Consider the following 14,329-nt stretch of genomic DNA (forward strand, 5'->3'; position numbering starts at 1 on the left):
TCTTGGTTAAGTGTGGAGAGGGATGTCATATTGTTCTTTAGAGGCTGGATTCAAAAAACAAGCAAAACCCCCAAACCAAACCTCTGCAGTCCTGTCAGACCTTACAGTGCTCCTTACTGATGGTTCTTCAGTTAAGTGAAGCTTCATTAGCAAAAACTGATTGATACTGTAGAAAATGGTCTACTGTGTTAACTGCTTTAAGATCAAAATGATTCCTAATGCTTCCTTCAAAATGTTGCCTTCTGTAAACACATTAAATTAGAAGAATAAGTTCTCTTTTACCTTGTTTTCTAAACATATTGAAAAGGGTAATGATCAGATGTATGTTTTGAAGTGTAGACTAGCATGGCTTTTTATGCAGCATTCAAAAATATATTCCTGACATGTGGTGTGAGAAAGATTTGGTAAATCTGTGGCTTTATAGAATTGACTGTGGTAGGATTGTGGTAAATTTAAAGATTGCATTGTAATTCAAAATAAGTAAATGATTGCTGCATGACAGTTGGGACAGCAGAAAAGTGAAAAATTAGCAAGTGCAGTGTAGAGTCCTTGAATGTCAGCCCCTGTGTCTGCATAATTTTATAAACAGCTCAAGGCATGTCTTGGGATGGGATTAAAGTAAAGTAAAAGTGGCATTCAGTAGTAATATATATAAATAGTAATAAGTAAATTCATTCATATGCCAGCAGATGTTGTACAGTTATTGTTGACAGGTTGTCTTGAAAAGACTTCACACCTAAAGAAATAGATAAAATATTTCTGTGTTTTTTGAGTTCAGTTTTTTTGGTACAATGGGTGAAATATTGTAAGCTGCAATCCAGGTATGATTTCAGTAGCTGCCACTAGTACTGTAAAAATTTTATATGTTATTACAGGACCACTAGCATTCACCTGGTCAAACTTGAGTTCATCCTGTTCAGACATATGTTTATTTGTCTCCTTTTCGATCCCATGAATTGGATGGCACTCTAGCTTTTTCCTGGTATCTTCCTTGAACAGAGGGATAGTAGAGAGTGGCCAAGGTGGAGAGAATTGTTCTGTCTTCTATTCATATGCCCAGACAGAAGGGAGCAGGAGAGAGAGGCAGAATACCTGTTAACCTGAAGCAGATTATGGGAGCTATGACTAAACTAAAGGTGCTTTTGGAGCTTCATTTTCTAAAAAAAAAAAATTGTGCTAAGCATTTTAGGCAAATTAAATGGATAGCTGAACTTGGTAAACATTAATAAAACCATGGAAGCTTTAACTAGAAAATATCTTAATATTTAAACTATGGGTAAGACATGTAAAATAATGTAAAAACTCTGTTTCTAAAATTACTTACAGATTATTTTAGCAGATTGGTGACAGGATTGTATGTCCATTCATTATGATTTTGATCTTGCAAGCTTTTTTTAGAACAGGTATTCATTAATACCATGTTTCTTGTTGAGAATTCCATGCCATCTAAAATACGTGGATTTTCAGCTCAAAGCTGGCTCCTAAACAGAGTGTTAAGTCATGAATAATTTCCCCTCTTTCCCTTAAAAACCTTGGCTGGAATAAAATGCAAATTAAATTTCACTAAATATGAAATTCATAATGTCTTTTACATTCTTGAATATTCAGGATAGAAAGGCACTTGCTGCTTCCAAACTGAGGGAAGAGAGGGATGTGAATTTAAATTAATCTTGCCCCTGGAACTTTTTTTTTTCAGAGCAGTGATACTACTTTCTCTAAAAAGGGAAAGGTATTTGATTATTCTGCTGCTGTTCTTTGTTGCCAGAGATGCTGTAGCAGTAGCTGCCCAAAACAACCTATAGTTGCTGAACTTATGTATCAGGCTGCAAAACAAGTATCCAGCTAGTTTTTCTGGGACGTGAGCAGAGTTTTTCTTCAGACAGCATGATACAATGCAGTGTATATAGTGTGGTGGGTTATAGTGGGGCTAGATTAAGAGGAAGCAAATAAATGTCAAAATTCCACTATAGATTCTCGATAATTAACCAAACTTCTGCCTTATCCTTCCCAAACTATGTGCTGTACATTGTTCTTCTGGGGATGATGATACCGCTGGGAACAGCAGCAGCAGTTGCAGGCTCAGCATCTCTCCCATGGCCATGGACCTCCAGTGCCTCTAACGCCGCATCCATCAGGACTTCAGCCTCCAGGAATCCCTCCACTTGGAAGCAGTGCTGGCCTTCTTGCCCTCTCCAGTGCTTTGGGTGGGCAGTCTCATTTGGCAATAAAAGATGACAAGAAGCATCACGATGCAGACCACCACAGAGGTGAGAGGCATGGCAGGCCTGATTAGGACATTGTCAAATTTGCGCATTGCTGCAAATTATGTGCATCTCTAAAGAATTCAAGTTATATAGAATGAAAAACAACTGTTGGCAAACTTTAAAATGTCTGCATATAAACCACTGAAGCAAAATTCAGCTTGGAATTTTTCAATATTTTAAAGGGGATCACTAGGTGTCACCTGCTCTGTACTTTGCAGGGCCTTTTGACATCCTGGTAAATGTTTAGTTGTAATAGCAGTGGCCTGCACCATATTGTGGAAAATTGTTAAACTGCATAATGGTGATTTTTTTCAAAGAAAGTAATGTTGTTAAATGGGTGGGTGGGAAGGTAGGGGGAACAAGAATTTAAATTTTGAAGTAAATGTGTTCAAGATTTAGATAATTGCATCTGTTAAGTTTCATAAGCTTAAATTCTAGTACTCATATTGGGCAAAATTGCACTTGACTAATTTCTGAAAAGAAAATAATTTATTCTGTCATGAAATAAAACTAGCCTTTGTGTATGGTTAAACTGTAAATCATGTTTACAAAATACTGTAATTTTCAGGAAATCACTGTATTAGGAATGTGCAATGACTTATATAAATAAAAGCCATTTTAAAACTGTTTGTGGCTTGTGTTCTAATTTTTTTCCCCCCTTTTTTATTTCTGTTCTTGCCTCTGTGTCTGAACGGGCTTGTCTGTCCATTTCTTGGTTACTGCGGGAGCAGACAGAGAGCCAGGCACAGTAAGTACCAACATTCCTGCTAATGTTTCCGTTTCCAATAATGTAATAATCAGATGATGTGCTGTTTGTCTGTTTTGTCTTCCTTTTAGTTATTTTTATTATGCAAGGCATATGTGTCTTCTGTTAAGATATGTCTTGGTTTATGCAGAACACCAGATCATTTGTTTGATGGACTGTACGAAGGAGTCTTGTTTCTGAGCAGAATGCTTTTAGGTAAACTTGAACTTTAGCTTGCTTGTTGAAGGCAGAAAGGGGGCATGAAGCTGCAAATGAAAAAGGATGTTGCAAATACAGCATTTTTAGTCCAGAGTTAAGATTTTTAGTCTCTAGGATTTTCAGGTATTAGAATTGGAGAACAGGTGAGAAATTTAAATGTGAGAATTTTAAATGTGTCATTATGGTGTTTGGCCCTAGGAGTTTTTTTTAACTGCATCTGTTTAAGCCATACTAATGTTTTTACTGCTTAATTTGTGCTTCAGGTATAACTCCTAAGTGATACTTTTTTCCCTGTAGACATAAGCTGTAATAGAATTGGCCTTGTCTGAAAAGCCCTCTAAAGAACTACTTGCTGTTTTATATGCTGTTTTGTTTTGAGTGATATTGTTGTATTAATCTGTTAGAGATGGTCATGTGCAATTTAAGTAATAAAGCTCATTCTGTTTGTTTATGTCAGAGGTGAATTTGGGCTCTATTTTGTTCCTTTTCTCAATTACAAAATACAAGAACTAGTAACAGTTATTTGACAGATAGCTGTACAGTACTAAACGTCTGACTTTTATTGCTGCTTATTTAATAAATATACAAGGTTTGCTTGACAGTTATTTAGTGGAAACTATCTGCGTATCTTTTGCAGCAGTCTTTTGTTTTAGATTACTAAGCAAGAAGCATTCATTTCAGCTTGCTCAATGTTATTAGTCACAGCGTATCTGCAGAAATAATTTTAAGCTGGATTTTTATGAAGTCTCTGACTTATTAAGTGCTTATTGCTCTGTGTGGGACATACCTCTTTGAGTGCTGTTAGATGACTGCAGGAATCCCTAGCTAGTGATGGCTCTGTGTTTTGATTTGATTGTTATGTTTCCTGTCCTTGCCCTGGTCCCAGCTTCCCCTGCCCTGTCATGTAATTTGGTTTAATTAATTTTAATTTTAAGTAATTTTGGTCAAGGGTTTGAATTTAAGATCAGGTGCTTAGCATTGTGAAATTTGGACTCTGAATTACTTGTAGCTGAGAATAGTTCTTGCCTGTGGAAGGAAAACTATCAAAAATTAAACCTCACTTTTGGGTAGTGGGAGAGTTGCAGGATCACTTGCTTAGTTCACTATAGATGTAAATTTTACTTAAACTATATAAAATTGCTGCTGCAGTTGCTACCATATCCATATGTCTAACTGATGATTGCTGGCTTATTACTTGAAGCAGACTTTTTTTTATGCTGGTTTTATCAGTAATTAACTTTGTAATAATCTGAAGCTTCACATCATAAAGGAATTTTGCTATGTGGATATATTGAGTTTTGGATACTACACTATGGTCATTCTAGTTTTTTTTTTTTATCTCAGTGCAGGATAATACTGCATAGCTAACTTAAACTTTAATAGCTGAATACAGGTGAACTTGAACTTAAAATTGTTTAAATACATTGTTATATCAAAATCTTGACTTAACAGTAAAGGACACCTTCAATGAAAAAATAATTCAAGAGATAGTTAAGTGCAACTCTGTGGCTAAAATGATCAGCTGGAAATTATGGGCTCTTCAAACTTCTCTAGTTCTCTTGTATTTTTAATTGAATTTTCTTTTAATGTAAAATATATTTTTAAGGATAATAGGAAATTGGTCCCAAGTACACAAGTGATAGCAGCAGGTCTGCTTGGTTATTATGTGTGGTTCAAATCACTTTATAACATCTGGATCATCAAGATAAAATCAATTTGATTTTCAGAATAACAATTTAAAAGTAATGGTGCTGCTAAAAATCCTGACAGGCATGCTTTCATCATCCAAGACACCAAACCCCGGGCTGTTTGTAAGTTACCTAAATTCACCATGATGTTTGGTGTTTCTGTGCAGTTCTACAGTATGATTTCCATCAAATATGTCTAGCATGACCTTCAGGCACTATCAATAGAAGCTAACAGTTCAAAATGTCAGTTTGAAAAGTTAAAATTTAGCGCATGTCTATGGGATTTTAAATTGAGTTTTTGTGACATAACTTTGGGTTAAAGTGTACTGTGACAGATTGTAGTATATTAATTTTTAAATTAGATGTGGATTTTTTTTAAAGTCTCCTTAGATAAGCAGTAATGAGCTTTTATGTATTGTATGTGTAGAAATACACCAAAATTAGTGAAATTCTTGTATTTATAAATTAATACAGACATGGTTTCATTGTTTTTTATTTTGACCAGTTTAACTACTTCTGTTATATCTAAATAGCAAGGTCTACATTTTTCTTTTATATATTAACTCAAGTTCCAGAAAGTAAAATGAAGAAAAGTTTTTTGGTAAATGCATGTTTGTGTAATGAGTAACATATAAATTAGTAATAATAGTATACTTCCTACATGAATGCTAAAACTATGTTGTCAGATTTAAATTGCATGCCTGCTGGGTTATGGCTGGTGGGTTTTGGCTGATTTATCTCTTAACCATACCAAACTGGGTCGTGTTATTGTGCAAATGCAGGCATCCCTTCCAATGTGGCAAATTCAGGCTGCAGGTAGTGAAGCCAGGCAAAAGAAGCAAGTTTTGCAATTGAAACTGAAAGTTTTGAGAGATATCAATATAAAAGAACTTTGATATCTGCATTGTTTTCTTTAGGAAACATACTTGCAGCAGTTTTCAAACTCGTAGGTGTTCATTTATCACTTGTCTTCCCACTGTTCTAGTATCCTGTTTGGACAGCACAGAAATGAAAATGCACTCTGTTTTAACAGAAGTAATTTCCAGCCAGTTAAGTCTTATTTCATTGTGTGCTTAGCATTCACATTAGTTGGTATTTATCTTTTGTTCTCATGAAAAATACTGAGCTTCCTAGGTCCTAAGACCTAGGAAGTATTAATACATTTTCCCAGACATTTTTTTGCCTTCATTGTTGTGTAAATATTGCTATTGTTTTGTAAAGCAAATGCTCTTTTCCTACAGTAGGAAAATATTCTGTACCCTGAGCTCTCTATCCTATTCTTCACCTCCCAATCTTGGAGAAGGTGGACGTGAACAACTGAGTACTACTTTTTGGAAGATATTATGTGCAAGCTGTTTTTGTTTTGTGTTTTAATTCTTTTAATGGGGAGAAGAAAGTCACAGAAATTGTTATATGGAAGTTTAGAGTGCTGATCAGCATACCACAAGTTTGTTTCTTGGACTTTTTGAAGAAAGAATGGCTCCAGAGGTTGCTCATGTGTAAGAGCTCTGGGTTGCTATGTTGCAGTTTAGTTTGTAGTTGGTAGAAGGCAGCCTAAGGTTGATGACAAAGGACAATGGGGTTGAGGTGGTCTGGTAAAAATTTTTATGGATACCTTGATTTTGATGAACAGTAGCTCGAAAATACTGTAATCAACTTATTCCTTGTAATGTCTTCTGATTATAAAATCAATATAAATTAAAATGGTGCTTGAAAAAAAGGTGAGCTCAAGTAGCTTTCCATCAGGAGTAATTTGACACAAAACCTACTGATGTCATAAGTCAGCTTTTGGGTTTTTGACATGCGTGTTTGCAATAAGCATATTGAACAAATTGAAGTTAATGATTCTGGAGTAGAATTGCTTTGAGTGCAATCTTCTTTTGCCTATCTGGGGGATATTAAAGTCCATCTTCCAGCATTTACTGTATTCCTGTCAGTGAGTCCTAACAAAGAGCAACTGATGTTTTGGGTGTAGTTGTTAGACTTGATCCTGTTTTGCCTACTCAGCAAGGAATTGCACCTGTTCCTGTCTATCTGTGCATATCTGTAGATAGCACTTGTGTGTGGTGCAGTGGCAGGGCAGAGATCCTGTGCATAGTTAAATAAAATAAGCACAGAGGCTCTACTGAGCACAGCAGGCAAGCCCAAGTCGTTAGCTGTGGTAACTGGCTGTGATGGCTGGTGGCTGTCCTTGGCATGGATGTACAGCAAGTCAGGGAATGACCAAGCACAGAGCAAGCCTGTGTGTGTGCACATCTTTGGGGAAAAGGGGAGTGAGAGGACTAAGGAGTCCAGCACTAGAGAACATCTTAATTGGGACCAGGTGCAGTTGAACTATGTGCACAGATGTAACGTAAATACTATTATTTAATTGATGTAATGATCAGCATAAAGTCAGTTGTCAGTTTTCTGTATACTATTCTGTATGAATTGTCTGTGCTGTATTATAAGTGGGATAATGGGATAAATGAGATAACTCTCAGCCTGCACCTCTGGCACACATAGTTGAGGTTTGGAAGTGGTTCCTGTGGGGAGTAGTGTGGCAGTCAAAGAGGTGCATTTGAATAATGTGCATTATATTCCTAGTAGGGAACCTACCTTCTTTCTGTGCATCAGGACTAGGTTTTTGTTTCACATTTGCCGTCTGGTGCTTTCAGTATTTAACTTTTGCTGGCAGCAGACTTGCTTTAGGATCACAAGTTGCTTGTTGTACAACATTTATGCGGTCTGGTAATTCTGACAGGAGAACACATAAAACTTGCTCTGATCTGAGCTTCATGATTTGTAAATGTTGCATTGGTAATCCTAAATAAACTGAACTCTTAAGAATGAAAGGAGTATCCTCAGTCATTTATCTAATCTCTTGAAATTAAGACAAAATAAAATTTGGTGTTGTGCAGTTTCTCTTTAGGATAAAGAGAACTCTTTTTGCCCTTTTTGCATAAGCTTAATCATTATTGAAAATCTATCCCCAGCTGAAAATTTCTGTAGAGTTATTTAAAAAAACTATAGCCAAATTAAAAATTCTTGTCACGCTTTTGAAAATAAGTCACTTGTTAGTAGACCTAGTTAGGAGAACTAAACAGATTACTCTTCTAAATAGAAGATAAGAAAACTAATGTTGTGAAGCTGTTGCTGCTGTCTTCTGGCTGACTCTGTTTGATACTGGACATACAGCAAGTATAAACTCTACCAGAGCTAAAATGAGGAAAGGTGGCTTTTAGTATGCTGTTCTCACTGTTCTCTGAACCTTAACATTACAAGGGCGAGAGATATTAATAGCCCAAAGCTTTTATGATCATCTCTTTACCAGTTCTTGTTTGTATTTTCATTTATTTAATTTGTTCTTCAGTGTTCTGGATTTACTGTTTGCACTATTTTAAAATATTTATATTTTCACATCATTAAATGAAATCTTACATATTTGGTAATTTGAGTTATGGTAGTAGTTTACAGTAGCAAGCTGTTTTTTCTTTATCTGATTTTAGTCACAGTTGTTAGAACTTTTTGAACTTCTTTGGGAAACAAAGCAGAAACTTCTTAAATTTTGAGTTTACTCATAGATTTTGCCATAAAAAGAGCACAATCTTATTTGCAATTTCTAATGTAGCTGTTGGGATATAAGCTGCTCTACAACAGCTTCCTAGCATGAATGCTCTGATCACAGGGAACAGTGGTTTAAATTAATGTGGTAAGTTATAGAAAGGTTGTGTAAATATGACATGGTGGATATGTTTTGCAGAATAAGCTTGTGATATAATTACATGTTTGTGTGAGAAACATGCAGTCTTTTGGAGAAAAAAGAAATCTTATAATCTTTCTTTGGTGTTTAAGACACAGTGGGAGTTGGGATTTCATACGTCACAATTCACAGTTTTGAAATTCTACAAGACAAACAGTATAAAATATTGTCAACATTGTCTAGGTAGACTAAATTAAAAAAGAAAAACAAATCAGCTATTGTAGTTATGCCTATAGGTTGTCTAATTTTGCAAGCTGTTACTCCAAATAGCAGATTTGTTAAATTTTTTCCAGATGTTGCCTCTTTGCCACCTTTCTGCTATTCACACTTTTTTTTTTTAATTAAAGTGAGGAGCTAACTTTATTCTCTTTACTGCATTTGCTTTAATTGTTTTAATCTAAATTCTTCAGTAGAAAAATAGATATTTTTAGTTATTTTTATTAAGGAAATTATCTCTTAAACATAAGACTTCCTTCCTTAAGAGGAAGAAACCTCTGGTCAAGTTTTAATTGACATCTTGCTTCTTAAGATGTTTCTACTGCTACAAGCATGACAGATTTAACATTAAAATATTGAAATTAGTTTTTATGGTTTTCAGACTAGTGAATCCTTGAATTTGTGTGCATCTGGGAGGAGATAAGGGGTTAAATTCCAGATTTATTTGTCAAGGCAATTAGTTCAATGATCCAACAAGCCCACCTTTTAGCCACAAAACATTTTGGTAAAGACATTATTTTGAGCTTCTTTATACTGAATTTCAATAGACCCTCCTATATGCTTTATGTAAGCCCTTTGGCATTTGTTTAGCTTGAATAGTCATGCATAAAAGAGCTTAGAGTTGGCTTTAAAGTGCAGCTTCTGAATTACGAAAAAGAGGATTCAGATTGCCTTATGTACCCTGTTTCCTTGTCCTTCTCCTTGGGGCTAAACATTTGTGTCTAAGCAAAACTACCTTGATGTCTTCAGGTTTTAAAGGGGAAACTATTCAGTGCACAGTTCACTGGCTATTTGTATGAGTTTATGATACATTACAAGTAAACATCTCTGTCTCTTGGGTAGATCTAAATATGTCCTTTGAGGGTTTACACTGAAGTTAATGTTGGTATTAGACTTCTCTCTTGAGAGAGATACGTGTATGGGTGTAAATACGTGTTTACTTATATATTTATGTGAGCCTATATTTATTTATCTAAGCATGTACTTGGCTTTTAGGATCTAAGCTTACCAGTTCTTTGTGAAAGGAGATTTTTTCTCAACCCATTCAGTATTGTTCACAGCATTAACACATCAGTGAACAAATTGCCCTCTTGCATATGCTAATCCTGCACTTAAAAGAACTCATTGTAACACATTTTAATGCTTTAGCTGGAACTGAGATGGAGATGGGAATCTGGAATCACAGGCATATCAAATTGTCATGTGACTGAAAAATGTCTAAAATGCTCTTTGGGTCAACAGTTTGTTCTTAGCATAATTTAGCATGAATGAAAGCAGTCCATGTAGTTTGAGGAAAAGATTAGTCTTTGCTTTTGTCTTTTGTGTGCCTGTGTTGGCCTCCGTTTTTTTTCAGATCAAGTCTGATTAAGCAACACTTTAGCCTTAATTTCACACTAGTAGTGAATGTTATGCTGGAAGTAAAAATATTTGATCTTTGTTTGCAATACATTTGTTGAAAGAATCCAATTGGAGTTTACTCCAGCTAACAATTGATTACTGCATAACCGTATTCAGCGTATACTTTTTGTCAAAGCCTCTTCTATTTATGATGTTCTAAAAGTGACTGATAAATCAGATTGTGTAGTAAATATTTTTTATTATATGTAATCTGAACATTAAAAAAAATAATAAAATCGTTTTTACTTGCTCATGAATAAACTGCAAGCCAGCTTCTCCTAAACAATCAATTCAGTTGAATTAATTAGTTAAATAGGTGGTGACTGACAAGTGAACTAAACTTTTGATAAGTTGAACAATGAAAAGCCAAGCTTCTTAGAATTCGTGAAGCTGTACATGTTTGCCTGGAGGACTTTATTTTGAATTAAATTGAATTAAAAGACTAAGTACATATCACTTTTCTAAAACATCTATCATATCAATTTGAGTTTTTAGGAATATATGGAGGAATCCTAAAGGGAATTTTTGATTGACCTTGTTTTTTGTCTTTACAGAGTAATTCTCTGTTGGTCCCCGACAGTCTACGAAGCACAGATAAACGCAGGAATGGCCCTGACTATGCCAATGACATCAAAAAGAGAAAGGTGGATGATAAGGATTCCAGCCACTATGTAAGCAAATCTGTGTCAAGGAAATGATTAATTTATTTGCACATACTGTGCGTCTTTGAGGAGTAAAAGAGCTGTGAAGAACGAGGCAACTTTTGTATGGCTGAAGTAGTACATGAATATATGTGCCAGAGAGGCACAAGATTCAGATTTTGGGAAGAGTAGTGACTCAGTAGTTTGGGATATTGTGAAGTAATAGCCCTCAACTGGAGTAGCTGTTTGGGATTCACGTGTGCTCTGGGGCATTTTTCAGAGTTTGAGTGACATTCTTTCTGGACTCCTCAAGAAAAACTGTAGGTTTGTTTGAAATGGAGGATTTTGTTATTGAGAGGAGTTTGGTAAATTTTAATGATAAGTAGTTATTACCATGCTGAGTTATAATTACCATTACAAATTGCATATGCTGTCAAGCTGTACCAACCTACTGAATTTTACTTCTGGATGATGAGGCAATTTCAGCAGAAAGCAAATTGAAATACTGGAAGTTCAGAGATTTGTGTTCTGCATTTTTAACTAGCTTGCTTGTTGCTTGGCTTTTAAGAGACACTTCAGTGCAACAATGTGTGCGAACATCAGAGGGTTCACATAGGCTTTTGACTTAAAGCCTAAATTCTCAGCCAAAACACAGGATGGTACTTAAACAGGCCTAAGAGACTTGGGCTGGTTTGAGAGAGTACTGAAAAGCACTCAAACATTCAAATTTATTAGAACATACTGTACTTTGATATACCAATAATGTGGCAAATTGTCTGGTTTATGTGATTCAGATCACTAATTAGTTCTTGGTTACTGAAACCCAAGAGAAAATTAGGTGCCATTTTATTTTCTCAGTATTTGGAAGGGTAATTTTAATTTCTCTCCACTTGGATAATATCTTCGAGCAGCTATTAGATATTTTTGTGCTGTTAATGGTTTTACAAGTTGTATTTCCACCACTTCTAATTATAATGTTTTAATTACAGAAGGGTTTGGCAAACTTCCTCATGTTACTATCTCAGCTTTAAGGATTTGATACTCTATTGGCATTTTTCATTTTAAAAATTTGGAGATTAACCATTCTTAAGCTATGCTTAATATAAAAAGGAAGAAAAAGTTCAACTTGCTTGTCTTGTGTTTCTACCGTAAAGAAATGTAAAGGATGCCATTGCACAGTAGAAGCAGTTTTTAATCCACATTTTAAGTATGTTTCTGCCCTCTGTTTGTTTGAAATGGATTTTACAACTAAAGGCAGCATCAAATTAAAAAATGGAGTAAAGCAAGGATATTTGAAAGTTCCAGATTTATTCTGATCTTGAAGATGATTTTTTTGAAGGTCCACCAATTAAGCAAATACAGATCTGCTGATTTTGAGCTTATTTTAGAGGAATCCTTTGTAGGGACAAGGAAATACTGCTTGTGTCAGAAGGGACATAAATGAGTTGTAGGACCTGTAGCTTTTGGAATAAGAATAAAAAGTTAATTTTTTCCCCCTTTTTAACTTTTGACTAATTTTCATATTAGTACCTATCTATTTTCAGTGCATGAATTTATTAGTGAGGAGACTCTCTGATATTAGTAGAAGTTACTGGAGATGCCTTTGATAGTCCCAGGAAGTTTCTATTTATTAAGATGACGAAGTTGCTAGGGTTCACTTAAACATAGCATTGCAACTAATTTTGTCCTCCTTCAGAGGGGCGTTTCTGGCAAACAAGTGTCCCTTCTCCCACAGTATTCCACATTCTCCCACCTGTTCTAGCACTCTGGGTTCTTCATACTTCTCAAGAGGTGGCAGATAAACTGAGCTAAATCTTCCCTGTCCTTTATTTTCACCTTTTGATTGCATAGCTTCCTGAGTAGCAAATAGAGGGACCATTCTGTGTCCAGTGGTGCTCTTGGATCCCTAATATGTTTGTGTTACTTCTTGGAGCAAAATTCAGCTGTTAACAGAAGGGAAGGGTTGAAACTACCTTTTGGTTAGGGAGTATTTTTCAGCTGGATTTTGGGTTTGTTTTTTTTTTTTTTGGATTGTTGATTGGTTGGTTTTGGGTTCTTTGGTTGATTGGTTTTGGGTGGCTTGGTTTTGTTGTTGTTGTTTTGTTTTTTTTTTTTTTAAAGCACTGTGGCCTGAAGTGAGAGAAAGTATTTAGTGTTATGTGTGAAAGCTCAGTCACTTTGAAAGCAAGAGATGGAGGACAGTTGAGCAATCTTGTACGTCTGGTTTGTTTGTGTAGAAGCTTTTTAACTAAAAGTACTTATATTGGAAATATCAAACTTGCTCCCACAAAAATTTAAAGTTTTGACATTCACTTCATTTCTTTGTTTGATTTTGAGTCAAGACTTGCCTTCTGATTGAAACACTCTGGGGTGCTGTGGAAATCACTAGACCTCTGTATCAGAGTGTGTCTTCTGGGGCATCCTGGCCTCTGTTGGAGAGAGGGACCAGGATGCACTCCAGTAACAGCAATCATTAGTAGACCAGCTCAGGTGAATATCAGTCTAAATAAAACAGTCAAAATGCAGTTTGACTGCATTAGAATATTTCTGTCTAGGATCATCCAAGTAATTTGCTTTTCTTGGGCAGAAATGTTGAAATTCCTTGGTATTTCTGAAGTTTTTTCTTCCCAGAACTTTTGATTGCAAAACTTGCCTTTCTGAAAAAAAGGGGGGAAATGGTACTATCACTTTAAGGAAGATGATTCATCAAACATGCCAAAAAGCTTCATTTTCCTGAAATATGTTTTTTTGATGTTTTTCCAGGTATGCACAAACAGTACTTTCTCTAAATTAACACAAGATTAGTGTTATGAACAGAGTACCTTTCTCTTTTAGGAGTAGTGATAACACTGTTTGTTATGGTAATAAAGGAGAGGTTTTGGACCATCTTGCACTGGTAGTGAGATCCCCATTTTTCAAATAGTTCTACCTTACTTGGGTTTTACTATTACAGCAGAAATAAGGTGTTGTGTTTCTGTTTTATTTATTCTCCCTACTGCTAATAACTTAATGAAAGGCTGTTTGTTTTTTGTTTAGGAAAAACAAAAAATGTCTGAGTAGATGCGTAGTCTTTCTGTCTGGGCTCTTATTGTACTAATTTAAATGAACACTATATTTATTTATTTTTAATAGGACAGTGATGGGGACAAGAGTGACGATAACTTGGTTGTAGATGTGTCCAATGAGGTAACTTTTTTCATTTTTGTAGTCTTGACATTTGCCTAAAGGTGAAAGGAAAAGTACATTTAGTTGTTAGAAGAAAAATAATCCTCTGTGGATATGTTAAAATATTCACAACTTCTCCTTTTTATTAGTACTATGTCTTCCTCTGAGCTTTATCTGGTTGCTGTCTCAGTTTTTCCTTCTGCTGCTTTGTCCAGGTCTCTCTGCAGTTAACATTCTGGCACTTCCCAGCT

The 14,329-nt window shown here is 35.4% G+C and overlaps 1 protein-coding gene across 4 annotated transcripts in view; it reads left to right on the forward strand.

Annotated features, from left to right (window-relative positions):
- Positions 1–14,329, forward strand: part of TLE1 (TLE family member 1, transcriptional corepressor) — a 72,962-nt gene that overhangs the window by 37,185 nt on the left and 21,448 nt on the right. For 2 of the 4 annotated variants that reach the window (XM_053968901.1, XM_053968902.1), the window contains exons 7-10: positions 2,063–2,267; positions 2,996–3,012; positions 10,827–10,943; positions 14,046–14,099. In XM_053968901.1, the coding sequence (XP_053824876.1) occupies positions 2,063–2,267; positions 2,996–3,012; positions 10,827–10,943; positions 14,046–14,099 (393 nt within the window). The remainder of the gene's footprint in view (positions 1–2,062; positions 2,268–2,995; positions 3,013–10,826; positions 10,944–14,045; positions 14,100–14,329) is intronic. The other 2 variants (XM_053968903.1, XM_053968904.1) reach the window with 2 other exon arrangements.

Source organism: Vidua chalybeata, chromosome Z (assembly GCF_026979565.1).
Source record: "Vidua chalybeata isolate OUT-0048 chromosome Z, bVidCha1 merged haplotype, whole genome shotgun sequence".
In the NCBI taxonomy this organism is placed as follows: Eukaryota; Metazoa; Chordata; class Aves; order Passeriformes; family Viduidae; genus Vidua; species Vidua chalybeata.